Here is a 22,201-nt window from a genome sequence, read left to right on the forward strand (position 1 = left end):
TCCCTTCGAGCAAGTACACACAACACACACACACACACACACAGCTTCCCTGGGCTAACAGTGTAACTGAAGGAAAGTGGCCACTTCTTCACCCTATGACCAAAGACAGTCACTCCACCAGCAACAGAAACACTACATTAAATCCCCTTCCCCAGATTTTTAGGGGGGAAATTCAGTTTTTCTTTTCTTTCTTTTTCTTTTCAGTCACCACCCATCACTGGCCACCCTACACTAACGCCCACCCCAACACATACATGCGCGCGAGAGAGAGACAGAGAGACAGAGAGACAGAGACAGAGACAGAGAGACAGAGACAGAGACAGAGAGACAGAGGCAGAGACAGACAGACAGACAGACACACACACACACACACACACACACACCTTACTTGGTCACTCAAAAACCAGCAGACGGCCATTTCCCAAAGCTAAGGAAGAATTTCTTGCACACTGTATATATCCAGTTGGCTAATAAGAAAATACTTCTCCCTCCAGCCTGGGCCTTGTCTAGTTAAGGGGTAGGAGGGAGCGGGAGACGAGTTACTCCGTATTGTATCCACCGTGCTGCGAAGAACTCTCCTTCACTCGCCCCCCGCCTCCTCCCCGCTCTGGGCAGCCCGAGCCCCGTCCCCCGCGGCCCTTTCCCCACTCCGGGAGAGGAGGGCGCTGTTCGGGCGGCGAAGGGGAGCCCCCGTGTGTCTAGAAGGCCTCTCCCCACCCCCACCCCGTGTGAGTTTGTACTCCTTGGCATCCTTGCCTGGGTTGGGTGTTGGGGAGCTCAAATTGCAGCTACAAACTGGCTGGCAGCCAGGGGCCGTCTATTTAAAAGCGCCTGCTCGGCCGGAGCCCGTAGTCTCTTTGGAAACTTCTGCCGGGGAAAAAGAGCTAGGAAAGAGCTGCAAAGCGGTGTGGGTTTTTTCCTTTTTTTTTTTTTTTTTCTTTTCTTTTTTTCCTCCTTTTCATCACCCCCTCCTCCGTTTGCACCCTGCTTCGGGCTTCACGCAGAACCTGCGAATTTCGAAGAGGTGCTGGCAGAGTGGGAGAAAAGAGGTGTTAGGGGCTTGGATTTGGTCTTTTTTTTTTTTTTTTTTTTCCTCTATTTCAACATTTTCCCCCCACCCTCGCGGCTGCAGCCGCCGCCTTTTACCTGTTCCGGGGCAGCCGCGCGCCGCTGGCAGCTGAGGGTTAGAAAGGAGCCGGGTGTACTTTGAGATTTTAAACAAAAATTTTGAAGACGAATCTATTTTTCTCCCCCCGCACCCCTTCCTCCACAGCCTCCGATCTTATTATTCCGGTGGTGATTTGGGGGTGAATAATTTTTGGCCCCCGCCCCGCAATTCTGACCAGGTCAGGCTTGGGGAGGGGTTGTTTCTCCCGCCCCCGATCCCTCTGCGTGCACCTGGCGCTGCTCTTTTTTCCCCTACCTGTTGCAAGTCCGTAATCTTTGCAGCTGAGACTTGCTTTCAGGCACCCGAGCCCTCCATCGCTCCCTACATTTTGCTGTTGTCTGGGGGAGGCCACCTGCTCTACCAGCCAGAAATTTTAAAAAGAAAAACCAATTCTCCGCGCGCCCTCTTGGCCCCCTTCTCCCTTCATTCTCGCGCTCCTGCCCCGCCCCAGGTAAAGGGGGAGACTCGGAGAAGATGGTGCTCACCGCGGTCCTCCTGCTTCTGGCCGCCTGTGCGGGACCGGCCCAGGCCCTAGGCTCCTTCGTGCACTGTGAGCCCTGCGACGAGAAAGCCCTCTCCATGTGCCCCCCCAGCCCCCTGGGCTGTGAGCTGGTCAAGGAGCCGGGCTGCGGCTGCTGCATGACCTGCGCCCTGGCCGAGGGGCAGTCGTGCGGCGTCTATACTGAGCGCTGCGCCCAGGGGCTGCGCTGCCTCCCCCGGCAGGACGAGGAGAAGCCGCTGCATGCCCTGCTGCACGGCCGCGGGGTTTGCCTCAACGAAAAGAGCTACCGCGAGCAAGCCAAGATCGGTGAGCACGCTCAGTGTGCCAGGCAGCTACGCTGCGCACGGGCGGGGGACACGGGGGACACGGCACAGGCTGGCCCGGCGCGCTCTGCCCAGCAAGTGGCTTAGAGCCTGGGTGCAGCCCGGGAGGAGGGCGGGGAGGGTCCTTGCCCCTCGGGATTGGAACCCTGGCCGATCCTGCTACCCGGGTTACTGTCTAGCCGAGGCTCTCCCTGTTTTCGCTTCTTTTCCTCGCTCCTGCCCACACCTCCTCCGCCCCGCCCCTCCCCCCTCGACTAAACACTGACTCTAAGATCCTATTCAGTCTCCAGGTCCAAATCCCCAGGTACTCAATCTCCAGTCCGAAAATGTACACCTTACATTATTAACTCCCTCTCCACCACCCCCATCTACCCAATATGTTGTGGGGTGGGTTTGTTGTGGGTTTTTTTTCCTGAACTTGAAAAAAAGTAATGTCTTTTGTTAAAATATTGCTTTAACTGGGGACCTGGAGAGAGAGAGGCGTCACCGGTCTTCTGTGGTAATTCCACCTTTGTCCTTCCCAGCCCCCTACCCCTGCCCCAGGCCCTCCTTGACGTTTCTATTCTCCTACCCCACCAGACACACACGCACACTCACATGCACACATAACACACGCACGCACGCACCCTTGGTAGCTAATGCCTTTTGGGTGGGGACTTCGATGCCCCTCCCACGTGCACACCCATTGCTCTTGACTTGATCGGATTGACTGTGGTCAATTATACAACATACTGAAATGCAAAATACCGGTTTTCCTCCCTGGAAGGGAACGATTACTTTAGCCAAGCTCAGAGGCGGCGGGAAGGTGGGGAGGCGGTAAGTGGGGGAGGGCGGGAGTCATGGAAAGGGATAAGAAGGAAGGGTTTGGTGTTCCAGGGCTGGTGTTTGTCCCCGAATCTAACTCCTTTTCCCGTGCCCCAATTCAGATTTTACCTAGGAAGAAAGGTGGATACAGGGTTGGGAAGCCAGAAGAGACATGAAATTCAGACATCACAGCTCCCCCGCCAGGGCTAATCGCCCGCTCTCCCGCGTTGCCCCTCAAGCTCTCAAACCAGATCACAAGTGGGCGTGGTGTAAATGGAAGAGGGGCCCTGGAAACGCAGAATGCAAAATCAAGGGGGCGGAGACGGAAAAGCCACGCTCCCGGAGCCTCCCCTCTGCCTCCAAGTAGCCCCGCCTCCGGGTTGGCCCGCCCCCAAAGTCTCAGTGCCAGGAGTCTAGGGTTTAAAAGGTTGACAGAGCTACTTGTTCAATCAGAACAGTTCTGCGCCCCTTAGACTGGGTTTCCTTTTGGAAAGTTACTTGATCTTAAATTTTTAGCAAAAGTTTAATGAACTCTACACAAGAGTCTGGGTTCTGAGACGTCGTTAGCGGTCCTCTCCCAAAGGGGTTCAGACTTGGCTAAATAATGTTTATTCTGTGTGGTATTTTATTACTGGGACAATGCTCTTCTTACCTCCTATCCCCTTCCATTACGAGCACCCCAACATGAGTTTTCTTAACTGCACACTACAGATACTGCCATGTAGGAAAGGAGTGCTTTGGCGCTTGAGGAGAGGCAGGAGACCTTTCCTGGGTTCGACCTGGATGCCCACAAACCCTGCAGGTTTTGCCTGTCGCAGGAGGCCGTCCCTCCAGCTTTGCAAGAGGTAGTCTTTCTCCAGATTGCAGCCTGCAAAAAGGGAGAGAGAGCAACGTGCAGGCCCCGGAGGCTCCAGAGGCCGGTTTGTGAAGTTATTTTTATTAAGAGCCACTTTTCAAAGGCGGTCCCCCTCGCCTTCATCTTGTGGGATGTGGATTTTGAAAAGCTGAGCACGGGGGGTTGGTGGGGGGGGGGGTATGAATCGATTTCCTGGCTTGGAAGCGAGCGCTCTGGGTAACAATCCGGTCACATCGAAAGCATGCAAGCTATCGCTAAGCTGCATTCTGGCCCCATTTTTATTTGCCCAACCGTGTGGTCGGTGTGATGTGGTTGGTGTGGAGGGTGCCCGCGCGCGCAGTTGCTGGGAGAGCAAATGGGCGCATCCAACTTTCCAGTTCAACCCAACACACGCACACACACACATACACACACACACACACACACACACACACTTTTGTCCCAAGCAAGATGCCTTTTAGATTTCTCTGCAGTCCCTTCCTCAGCCCCCACCTTCAAGGTGCCTCTGGATCAACACGGAGCAGCCTTCCTCCCTCTCCCCTCCCCCATCCCCATCCCCATCCCCATCCCTCTGGAAGACTCCACCCGCCTAAAGCAGGTGCCTGACCCACTGTAGTCGCTGGATGGCTGCCCTTGACCGGTGGCCGGAGTTGACGCCTTCCTCCCGGACGGATGGGATGGGAATGGGCTCTCCTGGCTAGAGCTTTTCAGCCCGAAAACCACTGGGTGGGTCCCTCAAAAGTTGGAGATGGTGCAGCGACGGTACTTAAAGAGAGCTCAACGAACAGAGAGAGGGAGGAGAGTGTCAGCTCCTTTACCCAAGATTACTGCCCCCCGACACTCCACCACCACTCCTCCCTACCGAAACCAACAGTACGAACTTGGATTTGCCCCAGATTTAGATACAGACATAGATGATAATATACATATTCACATATATCAAAAAATATGTGGAGAGAGAAAGAGAGATTTAGGGTCTTTTCCAACCAAAAAAAAAAAAAAATGCATTTCTAGAATCAGAAATGGGGAGCTGAGGAGAGCGAGATGGCAGGCAGCCAAAGCTTCTGGGAGGAAGAGCGGAGGGCGGGAGGGGACTGGTGTTTTGCTAGGCACGTTGCTGAGCAACGGGAGAGGGTGTCCGCCCGCGAGCCTGGTGCCGGGAGCGCTCCGGGCCCTGCATTTTATTCTGGCCAGTTCAGGGGCAAAGATAGATATAGAAACAGAGGGCAATGTGTGTGAGGGCTAGAGGGAGGCGGGAGACAGGAGTTATTTATTGGACCGAGCTCAATAAATATGGGTGAGCTGGGTCGAGGCGAGGAAGGACGGAGCTTTGCTCTGGGCATTGTTTGGAGAAGGAGCCTTGTGGCTTTACTGGCGCACATACTTGCCCGGGTCTGGAAGATCTCTCTTGTGCCTGTGAGATATTAAGTTTGGGATACAGGGAGAAGTGGCTTCTGGGTTTCAGTTCTGTCATTTAGAAACAAGAGAGGAAGAACAGAAAATATGCTTCTGGGAAAGAAAGAAAAAGTACCTAAATAAAAATGAATTCAGCCTTTGCTTCTTTGAGGGGTTTGGCCCTCCATCACCCTGGCTTCCATTCCCAGCCTGGTCCAAATGCCATGTTGAAATCAAGTTCCAGAGTTAGGTTTATTGGCCAAATTTTTGTCTGAGTTGAACAAGATCATGAAAAACTGAAGGAGACGGATTCCTTTCCCACCCGTATCCCCTCCCTTTGAAACAAGTCTTTAAGAGGCTGGCTGTGCCCTGAGCCAACCAAAATGGGAGCTGGGAAGACAAGAGCGGGTGCTTTTAACTTGACTTTTCTTGCCTTCCCCCTCCCCTCCCTTCCCCCTCTTTCTGCTTTGTCAGCTCAGACTGGAAGAGCAAGCACAGTTGGCCACAGTGAGAGCTCATTTTCTTTCCACTTCTCCCCCTACCCTCCCCACCTCCACCCTGACCCCTTTCTTATCCCTCCCTCCCATCTCACCCCCTTCTCCATCCCCCAACTCCAAGGCCTTCCCCTGAGGGCTTGAGTTTTAACTTGGAGCAGCTGTGCGTTAGTCCTGGGGCTTGGATTGGATTTGAGCAGGCAGGTGGGCTTGCAGCTGCAGCGGGAGGACCAGGCTGACCTAGGAGCCAGAGGTCACCATGAGGGTTACAGCAAAGGGCATGGGAGCAGGAATCCCAGCAGAAACCCTGGTCCCCTTAATGGGGAAAGGGGTGGGGGGTGGTGAGGGGGAAGGTGCTAACAGGAAAAGAAGGTGATTTTTGTTATCTAAAGTTTTTACTTTGTACCTGAGCCGTGTCTTTGAAACTGAGTTATTTAACGTATGGAAAATAAAATTTTGGAGAAGGGACCACCACACTCCAGGTCTATTGCCTCCAGAAATTGGAAGAACACCGTAAACAGACCAGGTACCAATGAGGTCCCACTGGAAGCAGAAGTGAAGAGGGCAGAGGCTGTTTGGTGAGGTTTTGTTTGAGATTTTGTTTTGCATTTTTACTATGGTAGCTCCAAAATTTGCAGTCCCCAGAGACCATCCTTCAAGTGTAATCTGGACATATGTTTTCCAAAACAATAAGATTTATTACATATCTGCAGGAAGAAATAAGCAAATAAAAAAAGCCAGTTCTAAGCTTCTGGTCTCCTCCCCATATCCACAGAATTCCCCTTTCTTGTTTCAAGCTCCAATTCTTGCCATGATATATGTTATGATGTCTTTTTTTTCTTCTTCTTCTTAAATATAAATCCAGAGAAGTGACTGGAAATCTCTATGAGAGGCAAAGTAACCTTTCCTGCCTGGCCACTCAGCTTAGCTAGGTCCGAGAGTCTCTCCAGGAATTGTCTGGGTGTTGGCCAAAGAATGCTACAGCTGGAAGGAACCCGCAGTGATCATGGCATCATGGCAGTCAAGGCCCTCACTTTACAGATGAGGACGCTGAGGCCCTAAGTGCAAGTCACTAGCCCAGAATTAGGTGCAGGGTTAGAGGCAGAGCCAGGGCTAGAACTCAGCCTTAGAATCCTGTTGAGCCTAGGCCTCCGTTCCGCTCTCCCTGGCTTTCTTCCTTAAGTCACTAGGGCTCTGGCCTGAGTCTGGTCTAACCTGCAATGAGGTCTTTGGCAAATATCACCTGAGGCTGTCATCCCATAGCTTTGCGGGGGGGGGGGGGGGGGGGCGGAGCTCGGGGGGGCGGGGCGGGTTGTGAAGATGAAATACGAGCTCAGAACTGGGAGTGCTCCATTTGAGGGGAAGAAGTGAAGTGGCCCCAAAGTGGAGAAGGCAGTACCCCTTTATTTTCAATCCCTCTCCGTTCCGTCCCTTTTTCTGCACGGTCTTGCAAGCAAGGCTGGCTTAAGCCAGTGGTTTGGGATGGGGGCAAGGAGGGTAGTGTGTTCAGCCCAGACTTCAGGTCCATGTGCCAAACCTCATTTCCTGAATGACAGGGAGCTGTCCTGATGCGGGCAGGCAGGCAGGCAGGCCCTCGCTGCTCCTTGGCTATGTAGCGGTCCACAGTCTCTAAGGAGCCCACGGCACAGAAGTGGCCGGCTTCCCATGGCAACCAGCCTCCACCAGCACGGGCTTCCATGGAGCCGGGCAGCAAGATGATGAGATCTGAGCTCGGGTGGGGTGGGATGAGGGTGAGGGAGTGACTGGGGGATTTGCGCATCAGAAGAAAAAGAGAGAAAACCATATGCCACAAAAGTTGATAAGGAAGAGAGAGAGAAGGTCACCGGGTTTTTGAACATAGTCAGGTATGTGGGAGCTCTTTCAGAAAGAGAGGAGAGGAAGCCCTCCAGATTACAGCTGGGGGCCTCACGTTGATCTGAGGAATTGCTGAGAGCCATCCTCATACATCCTGGATGCTGGCGCAGCTCCTTCTTTGGGGGTTTCTTAAGAAGGAGGCAGATAAGGCTGTCTTCCCAATAGGTTAGACCAGCTGTCCCCAACAGTTTTGGTACAAGGGACTGGTTTCGTGGAAGATAATTTTTCTACGGACCGGAAGCAGGGGTGAGGGGGAATGGTCCAGGCGGTAATGCCAGTGATGGGGAGCGGCAGATGAAGCTTTGCTTGCTCACTGCTCACCTCCTGCTCTGTGACCCGGTTCCTAACAGGCCACGGACCAATATCGGTCTGCGGCCTGGGGGCTGGGGACCCCTGGCTTAGACCACCTGGTGAGCCCTGGGGAGTGTTTTAAAGTAAATAGGTTATCTTATTTTTGATCCCTCACCTAAACCATCAGAGATCAGCCCTTCTCTTACCAAATCCTGAAGCAAAACTCAGATTGAATTTGCACTCAGGACCTAGCCTCCTATGACCTCTGCTGGTTTGCAGAGATGTTTTACATGGGCCCCTATTATCCCGAACTGGGTAGATTGTATCATTACAGCTGTACTGGGCATGCTGCTCCCAGTCTCCCTGTCACCTCAGTGAAGATGGCTCTCCTTCCAGACCCTTTAGAACAACACTGTCCGATTGAAATATAATATAAGCCACACACATATGTAATTTCAAACTTTCTAAGAGTCACTTAAAAAAAAAGGTAAAAAGAAACAGGTGAAATTAATTTTAACTGTATGTTTTAACTCAATGTACCCAAAATATTATAATTTCCATATATACTCAAAATAAGCACTTATAATGAGATATTTTGCATTCTTTCATATTAAGTCTTTGAAATCTGAAGTGTATTTTACATTTACAGCACATCTCAATTCAAACACCAAATTTTCATTGGAAATACTTGATCTGTATTTTTAGTTTTCAGAAGATTTACAGTTGAAAAAGTAGATTCATATACCTGAGTTGCCCTAAATATTCTCAAAAGTTTTCCAATAAGCAAGGATAATTTTTTAATTTAAATTAATTTAAATGAAATAAATCTTAAAATTCAGTCCCACTAGCCACATTTCAAGTGCCAAAAGCCACATATAGCTAGTGGCCACCGAACTGGACAGGGCAGAGGCCACCAGCAAGCCCCTCCCATACCTGTCTCTACTCTCCTCCTGCCCCAAAAAAGTCAAAAAGGAAAAGAGTCTGAGCTTTAATTGCCAAACAGGACAGACTCCCTTGTTTGACCCCTAGCAAGTCTCTCTTCTTAGGGGAACCAGGGTTGGGAGGGAAAAAAAAGAAAAGAAGTGTTCAAACCATCTGCTCCCTACCGCCCCCTTCTGGTCATACAGGACTTTTCAGGGAATTTGGCTACTTAATTGTGCTATTCTGAATGGACCGTGATGAGTCACCAGTGGGAGTGTGGCCAGGTCAGAGAAATGGTCCCTCACTTCCTCCCTCTCCTCATCTCCCCTTCCCCCATTCAAAGGCTGCTCCCCACCTCACCCCTCCATTACCTTCTGGTTTGGGGTGTATATAGGGAAGAGATAGAGACGTTTCTACTGAGCATGCTCTACCTTCCCCAAGTCTAGAGAGATACTGGATGGCTGGATATACTCATCTTCGGAGTTGTGCATAAGTGTGTATCTCTTATGTGTAAATTTATCACCAGCTGCCGCCCAGGGATCAAGAAATGTGTGCCAGAGTCACGGCCCTGAATCCTTGTTTGTCCCTAGGGGGAATAAATGAGGAAGATCCTTCCTTTACAGTGGAGGGTGTGTGAGTGGGACCCCAGCCTTTCATTCTGGGGAAGTGCCACCAACTTGACACCTGCCATATCTACACTGTGGAAAGGTGGTGGGTCACCTTTTCTCTCTCCATCTTTAGGGGAAAAGACCTAGTGCCTTAATGCAGCATGAAGGAATGGGATTAGACAAAGGACAGACTCCCAGGCGGAGTTCTCTAAGTGGCAACCAGTTCTCAGAAGTGCTTGGGCACAGCCCCTCTCACCTGAGGTTGGCGATCAGACTCCCCAGAGACGAAGGTAGATCCATCACTTCCCAGCAGACCTTTCTTCAGTCCAAGGCGCCTGAGATCTTGTGATCTACAAGTAGACACCTGTCAGCCACATATCACAGCGACCAGATTTTTAGTTGATGATGGGAACAAGGGAGGTGGGAGGCAACAAATACCTACCAAGGCAGAGACCTACACTGAGAGTTCACTAGCACGTAGCAGCTCACAGAATCCTCACAGCCCTATGGAGAAGGGGCTGTTGTCATCCTCCCCATATCTCAGATGAGAAAACTAAGGCAAGGAGAGGAGAGGAGGCAACTAAGAGAGGTCAAAGTACACCTGCACCAGGATTTATTGAACCACGGTTAGCAGCCCCATCTTCCTCCCAAGAAGGGTGACTGAAGGTCAAGTGCTGGTAGTCTGGCTCCTGACTCTGTTTCTGTGCTTTGCTCTATGGTGTCTTTATTTCTGTGCTCAGGATAGAGATGTTACATACCCAAGTTGGTTTTCCTGGCCTGAAATGGCGGGGGGCTGTAAAGGAGCTCAGGGAGCTAAGCCTGTTGCTCTCACTGTCCAGTCACTAACGCTCTGAATCTGCTTCCCGCCTCTGCCATGTACCCCAGGTCAGCAAGACTCCCCTCCAGTGTCTTTTTGCAACTCCTCCCTTCTTGCAACTGGTTCCTTAGGATAACAGTCGTTTGGGTTTCTTTTCCTCTTGGGAAGTCAGTGCTCCTTCCTTTCTCAGCCCATAATTCAGGTGAAGAGGAGTCCAGAACATGCATGTCTGTTACTAACCACAGAGGAAAAGAAAACAGAGTCTTCCAAGAGAGACTGGGGCAAGGCAGGCACTGATCAGGGATGTTACGGGTAGGAGCCGGGACGGTGCAGCTCCCCTGAAAGGCTCTGCAGCCCTGCCTACTGCCCCGTCCCCTTTTTCTTTATGCAAAGGCACACACAGTGTAATTGAGTCTCTTGGCATCTGCAGCTGGGAAATGGTCAAACTTCAGGAGACTGAGACATGTCTCACATTTTTTTAAACAGCGAGCAGCTGATCCAGCATTTTCGCAGAAGTCTTATGTGTAGCAAAGAGCAGGAGGCTGCAGGTTGGCTAGGAAACAAGGCCAAGTGGAGAGGAGGCACGGAGAGTCCAGCCATACCCAGGCATGGATTAGTGCCCTCGGACCAGCTGCCCAGGGGAATTTTCTGCAGTGATGGAAGTGTCGTAGATCTGCGCTGTCCAACCCAGTAGCCACTGGCCACATGTGACTATTGAGCACCAGAAATGTGGTTGGAGCAACTGAGAAGCTGAGTTTGTAATCTGATTTAATATTTATTCATGTCAACTGTATCGGACGGCACAGTCTTAGATCAAAGAAGCCCAGTAAATCCAGGGGACCCTTCTTCTTCCCGCTCCTGTGAGGCTCACCTCCCTGCCGCCTTGTTCCCTCTGCAGCAGTTCCTGTGTTTAAAGGCAGGTGCATGGGTGACGTGACCCCTCAGGGTATCCACTGAGCTCTAACATGCCGCAGCTGGCATTACAGAACTGCTCCTAGACCTCCTGCACTCTGTCTCGTGAGCAGATTCACACATCTCTCCATTTAAAGATTATTTACTGAAGACCATATGCTGGAGAGACCAAGATAAATGACAAAGTTCTCCCCTTAAGAAGTTTACTGTTTGAGTTCCACAGAGGGAGCTAGAATGAGAGGCAGTGGAAACCCAGCTCCCCTTTTCATTCCTTGTAGAGAGATTCTGGGTGAACCCCTCTTGTCTTCTGGCCAGGAAAAGAGACTGGTCCCAGGTCCAAGTGACCTGGCAAAGCCCCACATCCTTCCTGAGCAGAGAGTTCCAAGTACACCTCAGCTTCTTCAATTTCCATAGGCAAAGTCACAATATCTGGTCCACCCACTTTCTCTAAGTTTGATTATGAGGTCAAGATAGTGTGGGAAACAAACACCAGGCTGGGCCCAGGCTGTTAATGGTGCCAAGGTAGGACTAAGAGCCCTAGGGTGGAAGGTTCGATTGCAGGAAGCAGAAGGTCCCCAACTGGACCCGCCCCATTGCTGGGCTCAGGGAGCAGGTGGGATGAGAAAGCTTCTTAAGAGCAAGTGCCTGGTCCTGCTGCTAAAGCATCCTGCCCCTGCAGGAGAACTACTGTGAGAGGCCGGGTTGGAGACCATGGTGGGGCTTGGGGAGGGAGCCTGCATTGGCACTTGTGCTGTGAGGAGCAGTGCCCACCCTGGGACGCCTCTGGGTCCACAGTGGCTGGGCCTGCACCCAGGCACACTCAAGGTTCACTGGGGGAATTCCCTGGCGGTCCAGTGGTTAAGACTCGGCACTTTCACTGCTGGGGCCCTGATTCAATCCCTGGTTGGGGAACTAAGATCCCACAAGCTTCAGGGCATGGCCAAAAAAAAAAGGTTCACTGGGACATGAGGATGGCACAGTCCTCGAGGAGGTTTTCGTGTTGCCCTGGGGAGTGCCTCAGTGGATGTTGCTGCATCAGTGTGAATGCGCAGCGCCTTATGAAGGAAGGAGAAACTGAGCTGCCCACCCTAACACGGCAGGGGCTGGGAGCATCAGAGAGCCCGGGTGGCAGGACTGGGGGCAGAACAGAGCAAAGAATCAGATAGTTATCCAAAGATAAATATCGGGACGATATGAGAACCCTCGCTTCCTTTGTCGTTGGATAGATCATGGAGTTAAAGGGCCCTGCTTCAACAGCTTCCCAGAGGAGGGAACAATAGTGAATATTCCCTTGCCCACTTTCTGCAGAATCCTTTCAAAATAACATCTAGAGATAGAAAGGGAGGTCCTAGATCTGTTTCCCTTTTTTCCCTGACCGTGTTTCAGGTGAGATTAAAGAAACAGCAGGGGGTTACACACTGATAGCATTGCCCCCGCCCCACACCTGCCTTCTCCACCCTGGCCCCCCCGTGGGTCCTTCCCAGTCCGTGCATGTCCATTTCCCTGACTCTTTCCATGCATGCTGCAGACACACAAAGAGGGGAGGATTGGGGTGTTTGTCAGAGAAGTAGGAGAGGGAGGCACACAAATTCCAGATTTTAAAATTGTTTACAGTCCCTACAAGGAAGCGCCACGGACGTGTACTGCGGCCATCGGTCTCCTCCGCCACCTACCGGCCATGTGGAGGTATTGACATGCTGGTCGACTGGGTTCCAGAACCTTCTGCATTGCTAAGTTCCCTAGATTGCTATTCACGTACAGGGAAACTTCACCAGGAAGTCCTCCCTTATATCCCACCTAAATCCCTTCTGCAGCCTTGCTCCATTTTCTTTGGATGAAACAGCTCAGGAGCTGCCAGTCTACTTGTGCCTTCTTGTTTTATCTAAAACTTAAACCCTTCCAAAATTGCAAGCCTATTTATGACTCAGCTACAAAGCAGCTGAGTAGGGCTAGTTGGCTCCGGCATCCCAGCTCCAGTCTTACTTTCCAGCCCTTTAATCTTCATGGCTCTGCCCTGGCTCCGCTCCAAGTTTCCGCTGTCTCTCTGGAGCCTACAGGTGACCACAAGACCCTGATTAGTATCTTTGATACTCGACTCTCCCGCTGCCTAAGTCATAGGTCCCATGGGGTTAAGTGGCACCGAAACCCGGGAGGCACATCAAAACTTTAAGTCTGCCCTTCAGAAACAGCCAAAGAGACTGAAAACTGGGGAGGGTATGCCCTCAGGAACCCAGCCTTGGTGAGGCCAGGGGAAGGACAGAGGGTTTGCAAAAGTCCTTTGAGTCCCTTAACGAAGGCACAGGAATCTACATTTCGTTCCCCAGTATCATCCTTGCTTAGTCTCAAAGCTAACACTTTTGGACAAAAGACCAAGAGAGGTCAAAGTAAATTGCCCCAACGTTTCTTGAACCATTGTTAACAGCCCTATCCTCCTCCCAGGAAGGGTGATTCAAGGTTAAGGGCAGCCACAGTACTTCTCAAAGATCCTAAAATATGAAGAGTCTTGAGAAGGGCTGCTGATGTTGGGGGAGGGTGGGCATTAGCCAAGGTACTTCCACGACCACCAAAGCCAGAGAGAGAAGCTCCGTGAGAGAAGGTGAAACGGCATCTGGAGGATCACACCCTCTGACCAAGAGGACAGGGGGCCCCCAAAACAGGTGACCAGAAGAAGATGGGTGGCACTCCCACCCCAGATATCTTTAAGAGCCAGAAAGAGCACCACTGGGATGGGTGCGTGTACTTGTGGACACAGGGATGGTCTATTAGAGGGATTCGGGGAGCTGGAACAGCCAGCCACTGGGAGTAAGCAGCCCGGGGACCTCTCCCGGTGAAGAGCCCAGATCCACAGGTGCCCCTGAGGACAGTCTGCTGGCCCTCTGGGCCAGGCCAGAGCAGCCCCCAAAGGAGATGCTCATCCTTCCTGCATGCATCCCACACCCAGCCTTCTCACCCTCCTCTCCTCCCTTCATCTGGTTACAATCTTGATTGGGGAAGGCGTGTGGCCATGCACACCCAGAATGCTCCCAGCCTTTCAATGGCAACCATCTCTTGCCCTCTCCCCTCCGCCGCTGCTCAAGTGAGGATCAGAATGCTTGGGGATGCCCAGAGAGTCTGAGTGGAGTGTCAAGTCACTCAGTAAGATGTGACCGGGCAATGGTTCGCTTTTCCTCTCCTCACCCCCTCCCTCAAGACCTGGGCCTCAGGTTTGGGCCTGAATTACTAGATAACAGAGCCCTCATCTTTCACTTTGCACAGAGTCCCCCAAATCAGCTTGCTCCACCCTGCATCCCACCCCCATCCTAGCTAATCCCACAACCAGGAAAAGTTGGTTTATGCCAAAAAACATCACTCTGTAAGCTAATCTCCAGAAGGCTCCATTCCACCTGCCAGGTGCATCACCTTGTTGATTTATCATCCCAGTGGGTTTTGATAGAGTCAGAGCACAGGGCAGGACATGGTGGGAAGAGGGAGTGAAAGGCCAGAAGGGGACAGGGATCCTGGTACTGAATTTTGCTCAGGGAGAGCCTGCCCACTGCTTTGTCATTTGCTTTCTCACACCTTCTTCTCCAGAAACTACTTTCCTTCCTCTCCTGTGGATAAATACCCAAATCAGCCGCCACCCAGAACACTGCAAACCTCTGGAGGCTTCTTTAGGGTGGGGAACTTCCCTGCCAGGGCCTTAAGGACTGGATTACCTACTTGATTAAATCTGACAAATCCCGAGCCAAGAGACAAACAGGTGCTTGGGTGCTTCCTGCCACCTGCCATCCTGACCAGGTTAGGCCAGGCCTCCAAATACCTCTCTTAACACACACCTGGAACTTCCCCTGGGCTGAAGTCTCCTGCCCCGGGGACACCAAACAGTATCTTCTCACAGAACTGCTCCCTCCCTGCACCTCTCCTTGTCCCCACGTCCTCAGATTCCTCTCCTGTTTCTCAACCCATGCCTTGCCATCTCGGCTCCTGGGCAGTCCAGTGAGAGCGGCGAGGGTGGACAATAGGATTTTTCTTCAGTCTACTTGAGTTATTCAGGGTCACCCCAAAGCCCTATTTTCTTTTTCTAGAATTTGAAAAGAAAAGAGGGCAGCGAAGACAGGGTCCCCTGGCCACACCCACCCTGCCCTACACCTGCTCTCACCCTGGGCATCCTGCCCACGCTCTGCCCACCTGGGAAGAGCAATCGAAGACCTCCTGCCCTGGTCTGCCTAGGCTGGTGGGATCAGGGAGCTGAGAGGAGGGACCCAGAGAAGGGCACCTGTGAGATGAGAATCTCATGGAAATCTGTGAACCAAGAAAAGGCCAGGGGCTGGAATTAACAGATCGACAAATAAATGAACAAAGTCCTAGTTCTTTAAAGGTCATAAGTCAGCTAAATATAGACTGTCACCAAGTCACTGCTATATATAACCTCTCCACCCGCAGCCAGCAGTCTGCCTCTCTTGGCCTGGAGCTGAGTTATGTCCCAGGCTTCCAGGGCACAGAGCACAGAGCCAGCTCTGAGCAGGAAGCAAGGCCCCGGGCTTCCACGTCCCCCACCCCCAGCCGCTGGCACTGATCCCCTCCAGACCCCACATTTCTGGCTCTCCCGGCTCCCCTCTTCCTGTTCCTCCTGGTGGTCCCCACTGCCCTGCCCGTCCAGACACCCCAGGACCCTCCTGCTCTTGGTTTCCCAGCTCCAGATATATCTCAACTCCAGCAGCTCTGAAAACACCAAAAGGATGGACTTGACCTCTTGTCCACATTCTGGCCATCGCCTATTTCCCCCGACAGCCTAGATCTCCAGACTGTGTTCTTACATCGCAGCCCCACCTGCGGCCACCACCCCATCTACTTAGCCAGCCCTCCAACAAGCAAGCCCCTTCCCATAGCCCTCGCTCTCCCCGTCCCCAGAATATCCTCTCCCTCCTGTCCGACGTCCCCTCCTGTATCAGCCTGACTTTGCCAACACTCTCCTACCCCATGAAGTCGCCGAGGATTTCCCACCACTTACACGAGTGTCGACTCGTGCCCTGGTTCTCATTTCCCTGCTTTCCCCAGTTTGGACGATTCCAGGAGGGCAGAGAGCCCGTCTCCTCACCCCAATCCTTCGAGCCTCGGGCTCTATCTACACGGTTGAGCCTCAGCCCTCGGAGGCTGATCCTCCGCCCCCTTCTCCCTGCAGAAAGAGACTCCCGAGAGCACGAGGAACCGACCACCTCCGAGATGGCGGAGGAGACCTACTCACCCAAGATTTTCCGACCCAAGCACACCCGTATCTCCGAGCTGAAGGCCGAGGCCGTGAAGAAGGACCGCAGAAAGAAGCTGACCCAGTCCAAGTTCGTGGGGGGAGCTGAGAACACCGCCCACCCCCGGGTCATCTCTGCACCTGAGATGAGACAGGAGTCTGAGCAGGTGAGTCTCAAGGATTCTCTTCCCATTCCCCTCTGCATCCACACCCCGCAGCCTCCGCCACCGCCCCAGCTTTCCACCTTAGCCCGCGTCTAAATGAGCGTGCGTGACAGCACTTTATACGCCCAGGGGGCGCGGCAGGTGAGGCGGAGGGAGACCTTGGGTGGCAGCTATTGGGGACAGAAGGTGGTGACTCTCCGTACAGACCCTTTACCACGCCCCCCATGCCCCAGCCACGCTTTCTGCACGTCCTGGAGGTTCCCTCGGCTCCTGGCATGCCTCTCACCCCTCCTGTCCGCACACAGGGTCCCTGCCGCAGGCACATGGAGGCCTCCCTTCAGGAGCTCAAAGCCAGCCCGCGCATGGTGCCCCGCGCCGTGTACCTGCCCAACTGTGACCGCAAAGGATTCTACAAGAGAAAGCAGGTACGCCCCGTGCCAAGCCCCAAGTTCAGGGTGCTTGCCAGAAACCTCCGCCTCTAAATGCTTGGATTTCTGTCATTACCAACACTTTGTCCCAAACTTCCAAAGTCCTTGCACCCGTCACACTCGTGATTGTCCCCATTCCCTCCTACACTATAATCTACTGACATTTTAATGATTCACCTTATGTACATGAATTCATCTAAAAAGGAAACTTTCTATCACTGCGTCACATCACACGTTGGATGTGTTATTTTCTGATAGGCACACATAAATATATACATATGCATGACTCTAAAACATGTTTTAACCACATACCACTTGAAATCATTTAGTGTCCCATTCGCAGCCAGGCTACCCTTCGGGCAACCCTACTGCTGGTTAAGCAGTCATCTGAGCCCGTTAAGGAGTGCACATTACCTTAGGGTAGTGATCTCAGACTTCCTAGGGCATCAGTATCACCCCGAGGTCTTGTTAAAACACTGATTGCTGGTCCCACCCCAGAGTTTCTGATGGTAGGTCTCGGGCGGACTCTGAGAATTTGCGTTTCTAACAAATGCCCTCCCAGATGACTCTGATGAGGGCACCCTTCCTCTAGGTTAGGAGTCAAGAAACAGACAGCGTTGGGTGAGTGCTTAGCTCTCCTATTTACTAGCTGTGTCCTCTTACCGCAGTTAGTCAATGTCTCTGCCTCCAGTTTCTCATGTAAGATGGAGAATAATTGTACCTATTATTCTCACATGATTATGAGGAATAATGGACTCATCTTTATAAAGTACTTAGAACAGTACCTACAATATAGTAAGTGTTAAGCGGTGCTTTGTATGTGATACAGCTATACAAGTGATGCCTATTATTACTATTATTTAAAATTTTAACTTATCATCATTTTCATCATCATGATCATTATCAGGTTATATCATTCTCTGGAAAATACCAAGTTGGAGGACCCTGAATGGGTGACATAAAACAAAGTCATAGGAGCTAGCCAAGGGCAGACTGCCTATTATTACTATTATTTAACAATTTAATTTATCATCACTTTCATCATCATGATCATTATCAGGTTATATCATTCTCTGGAGGACCCTGAGTGGGTGACATAAAACAAAGTCGTAGGAGCTAGCCAAGGGCAGACTGCCTAAATCAGCACTTTTCCCCCCCGTCCGCCCATGCGGTGTGGACACCAGAACCCCCAGGGTTGGGTACAGCTCCCTCAACTCTCCGGGGGTGAGGATCTGTCCTGAGGCAGGGAGGCTGAAGGGCCAGGCAGGAACAGAGCCTCAGGCTACAGCCATCCTCACTGCCTGTCACTCTCCCACCCCAGTGCAAGCCTTCCCGTGGCCGCAAACGTGGCATCTGCTGGTGCGTGGACAAGTACGGGATGAAGCTGCCAGGCATGGAGTATGTGGATGGGGACTTTCAGTGCCACACCTTCGACAGCAGCAATGTTGAGTGACGCGTCCCCTCCCCATCTTCCCCTCACCCCATCCCACCCCCCAGCCCCGACTCCAGCCAGTGCCTCCCTCCACCCCAGGACGCCACTCATTTCATCTCATTTAAGGGAAGAAAATACATATATCTATCTATTTGAAGAAACTGAGGACCTCGGAATCTCTGGCAAGGTCTCAACTTTGAAAACGGCAACAACGGAGATGAACAAAGCTAAGGAGACACGCCCCCCTTTAAAAAAGTTTTTCTTTTTGAGGCAAGTTGAATGAACAGGGAGGGCAAGAGAGGAAGAACAAGAGAAAGAAAAGGGAGGGAAGCAGATGTGTGTGAGAGAAGGGAGGATGAGTAGTCATGAGAAGGAAAAGCAGAGCGTGGGCCGGAAGCAGCCACCTTTATGTCCAGCCCTGGCCCGAGGTGGGGAGCCTTTTGGGCAGGAGCAGGTACAGCCCCAGGTGTGGCCTTTGATGACACACTTGGAATTTGCCCAGTTTGGATGGATCACAGGGGGAGAAAGGAAAAGACAACAGGCGTCAGTGCCTCTCCTGGATCAATCTCCCCCTGCAGCCAGTAGCTTGCACGGCTCGACACTGTGTTCTCTCTCCCTCAAATTTACAAAACCTAAAATGCATTCCATTCCTCTCAACACAAAGCAAATTCATAACTGAGTGATATTAGATAGGTAGGTGTTCCTAAGTGGATCCATGAATATGAAGTATGTGTGCATATTTCACTCCCCCTGCAGACTTTGAGAAATCAATCCACACCCCGATAGTGGGAAGATGGGTTCTTCCAGGGCGGCTAAAACTCTGCGCTGAATGAAGCCTGTAGTTTCAGCCCTTCATTGCATCCAATTCGCAGCTAGCACAGCCTTTGTGGGGGAGGCTAGGCTGGAAAAACAAAAAGTGGGCTTGTATTTATCTACAAGGCTCCATATAGTATTATATAGGCATATAAATCTATTTTCTTGATTTTTTTCTTCCTTCCTTCCTTTCTGTCAAAGGTTTGCATTAACTTTTCCAAGTAGTTCCTCTGGGGGCATTGAAGAGCGTCCTTATTCTGGGAAAACCAAGAAAACCCATCTTCTTGTAATACTACCCATAATGCCTGCCTCCCATGAGCAGCGGCAAACTCAACCCTTTGTGGGACACAGTGTTGGATTTTTTTCGTGATTTCCCGTGTGTGTGTGTTCATGTACCACCAAGCCAGGTGGATGAGCACACCCAGCGGTGCACCCACCAAGCTCCCCAGGACATCCCATTCACCTTTAGACCCTTGGGAAGTCACTGTCTCTGAACTCCCACACTCAGTCCACAGCAGGTCCAAGTTTGACCCCCTGGTCCTGCCCAGCCTTTTTGTTTCATCTGGACAGAGCCTGCCTTTGGAAAGCCTCTTTCAGCCTTCATACTGGCAGAGCAGGAGAGAGACTGAAACGAGAGACGGCCAAGAGGGAGATGGAGGTGAAAGGTTTAAATATGGGGAAACAATAAAAATGATTGTTCAGGCCAGAGTAGATGAAGTGAGGGGCAGAGAGCTGGAGAGATAGGGGGCTGACTGTCCCGTTCTAGCTTTGGAGCGAAGCAACAGAAAAGGGAACAAAGCCAAGAGACACTTCCCTGGGTCCCCACCTGATAATCCCTCTGGAATTTAAGGGGAAGGAGAGAGGAAGATGGGGGAACAGGTTGTAAGAGAGAAATGTGCTTAATCCAGGCCTTGGAGCCGGGAAAGGTGGGTAACTTTCAATGGGTTCTAGACTGTGGCGGCTGGACAGGAACAAGGATCGGTAGAGACCAGCCGTAGTTTGGAAGGGACAAGCCTATGTGCTCACCTGCCCACCTTCACCCTGCAATAAGGGACTGAGGCCAGAGAGGGTTTCAATCTCTTCATCCACTCTGGCCAGTTCTGGTTTCCATCCTGGGGTGGAGGATGGCAGAAAGGCCCAGGACACGTGGGGAATGTGTGTTTTGGGGGTGCTGTCATTTGTCAGCCAGATTCTGAACCAAGAAAAATCCCATCCTCCATGGACTCCCCCCAACAAATGGGCAGCCCCGGGGCTGCCCTCTGAGGATGGAGATCACCTGCCAGGAGAAGGGTCTTGGACACGGCAAAGGAGACCCTTTCTCGCTGTGAACGCAGCTTTCTCCACTCTTTCCTGATGACATGACGCCGTGGAGACCACACCAGCATCTAACTTGGGGACGGTGAAGAGGGACAGCTAAGGAGCAAAAACATTTCAGCTAGTGGAAAGCCTGCAGCTCTGGAACTTGGGGGGATGTCTCCTGCTCCCCCGGCCAGGACGGTTGGCTGGGATGGAAGAGGCAGTCGATCTTCGCAGGACAAAGGGCCTGATGGGGATGGCAGCCGTGAGGATTCTTTGACCTGCTGTGTCACCGTGCCCCATCTCTCTGCGCAACTGTCCCCAAACCCCCGACTCACATTTCAATGTCTTAGGCCAGTATCATTAGCCTTTCCCACTTCACTGTTCTTTCTGCCCATTCTTTCTTTGGATCAGTCGTCTACCTGGGATCTGCCGAGTGGATACTGGGGGGTCATTCCCCTTAAGAAAAGACTGAACCAGGGATTTGCAGACCTCTCCCCACCCCCCAAGGCCTGGACCTGGTTCCTGGTTACTGAGAGGGGCTGTCTTTTCCTCCCGCCGTTTACTGGACTTTGAAGGGGCCTGTGCTCCTTCCATGGGCTCTTTGCCGTCAGCCGTAAGGTGGGGGATTGGGACCTGCCTTAATGCCACTCATCTCTTCAGGCCTCCAAAGCTCACGCTGACTAACCCAAACCTGTGAGTCTCTCTCTAGTGCTTGCAGGGAGGACGGGGCAGGGGGAGCATTCTGGTCAGCTGGCCACTCCCTAGAGGGTGCTGGACCTTCAGATAGAGGGAGGTCTGGCCTGAGCCCAGGGTGGGAGCCCATGGGGAGGGAGACATGGAGGAAGGTGAGCCCTCCCCTGGGCGAGGTGGTGGGAAAGCAGGTGTGGTGAACTGCCAGCTGTGAAGTCCCGGAGCAGGGACCTTCTTGACCCCAGGCTGCCTGTTGGCCACTGTCTGCTCACCCAGAGGCCTTAGGCTCTGGGTTTTCTATGGCCTCAAGTCTAAATGTTGGCCCACTGCGCCAACAGGAGGTCTCTCCCCATCCCCCTTTGACTCATGCCTCGCTCTGGCAGTGAAGACCTGTGTCCCCCTCTGCTGCCAGGTCACTTAGGGAGGCCTAGCCAGGACTGATTCCCCCTGCCCCTAGAGCTGCCCCACGCACCCGGGCAAAGCAGGGCATCTGGGACAGAAGAGACTCGAAAGTTTCTCAGACAGCCAGGCCTGGACAGACAGGCCTGGAGACATTTAGTCCCCACGCGGGGGGAGGATGGGAGGCCCTGTGTGGTCCCACTCCTTGTCCCCTCGCCCATTTTCCCATCACCACCTCTGTGGTCTCCATGGTAACCCAGCAGGGCCAACGTCCTCTGGGGAGGCAGGCCTGGACCACCACTCTCTCACTGCCCAGCTCGTCAGCAGCCACAGGGCTACCAAGCAACTGCTAAGCCCCCCTCCAACTGGGGCAGTGCCCCCCCTCCATCCGCTCAGCCCCCAAGAGGGCTCCAGCTCAGATGGGAATTGCAGAGAGGAGTGGGCCAAGGAGAAGCAACCCTCTCCTCTCGGAGAGGACAGATTTGGCTTCCAAGAGAAAGGAGGCTCTATTTTGAGAGGTAGTGGGCCAAGGGAATGGAGGTTACCAGCCAGCAACCTGGGCGTTGTACTGTCTTTATTTTTAAAACCACTAAAGTGCAAGACTTATTTTGCACTATTCTCTACTTTTTTTTTTCTCATAGGCTTTTGGTGTCTTTTTGTTAACATACTTTCTTAGTTTTCTAATGGAGTATATAGTTTAGCCATTTCCACAGACTCTGGCCTCCTCTCTTTAACTTTTTCTGGATGGGAGAAAGGGGAGGTGAGGGGGGTCAGCCACCCTGCACC

General features: G+C 52.2%; 1 protein-coding gene across 1 annotated transcript; it reads left to right on the top strand.

The window, feature by feature from the left end:
• The first annotated feature begins 870 nt into the window (after positions 1-870).
• On the top strand, positions 871-21,950 carry IGFBP5 (insulin like growth factor binding protein 5). Its single transcript, XM_060106816.1, has 4 exons — positions 871-1,976; positions 16,128-16,357; positions 16,660-16,779; positions 18,104-21,950. Exons 1-4 carry the CDS (start codon positions 1,643-1,645, stop codon positions 18,233-18,235), a joined length of 816 nt encoding a protein of 271 aa, XP_059962799.1. The 5' UTR covers positions 871-1,642; the 3' UTR covers positions 18,236-21,950.
• The last annotated feature ends 251 nt before the right edge of the window (positions 21,951-22,201 follow it).

This window comes from Mesoplodon densirostris, chromosome 8 (genome assembly GCF_025265405.1).
Source record: "Mesoplodon densirostris isolate mMesDen1 chromosome 8, mMesDen1 primary haplotype, whole genome shotgun sequence".
Classification (NCBI taxonomy): Eukaryota; Metazoa; Chordata; class Mammalia; order Artiodactyla; family Ziphiidae; genus Mesoplodon; species Mesoplodon densirostris.

Coding starts and splice junctions, on each gene's coding strand:
- IGFBP5 (XM_060106816.1), top strand. CDS start 1,643: ATGGTGCTCACCGCGGTCCTCCTGCTTCTGGCCGCCTGTGCGGGACCG. Junction 1,977..16,127: donor CCGCGAGCAAGCCAAGATCG/GTGAGCACGCTC, acceptor TTCTCCCTGCAG/AAAGAGACTCCCGAGAGCAC. Junction 16,358..16,659: donor TGAGACAGGAGTCTGAGCAG/GTGAGTCTCAAG, acceptor GTCCGCACACAG/GGTCCCTGCCGCAGGCACAT.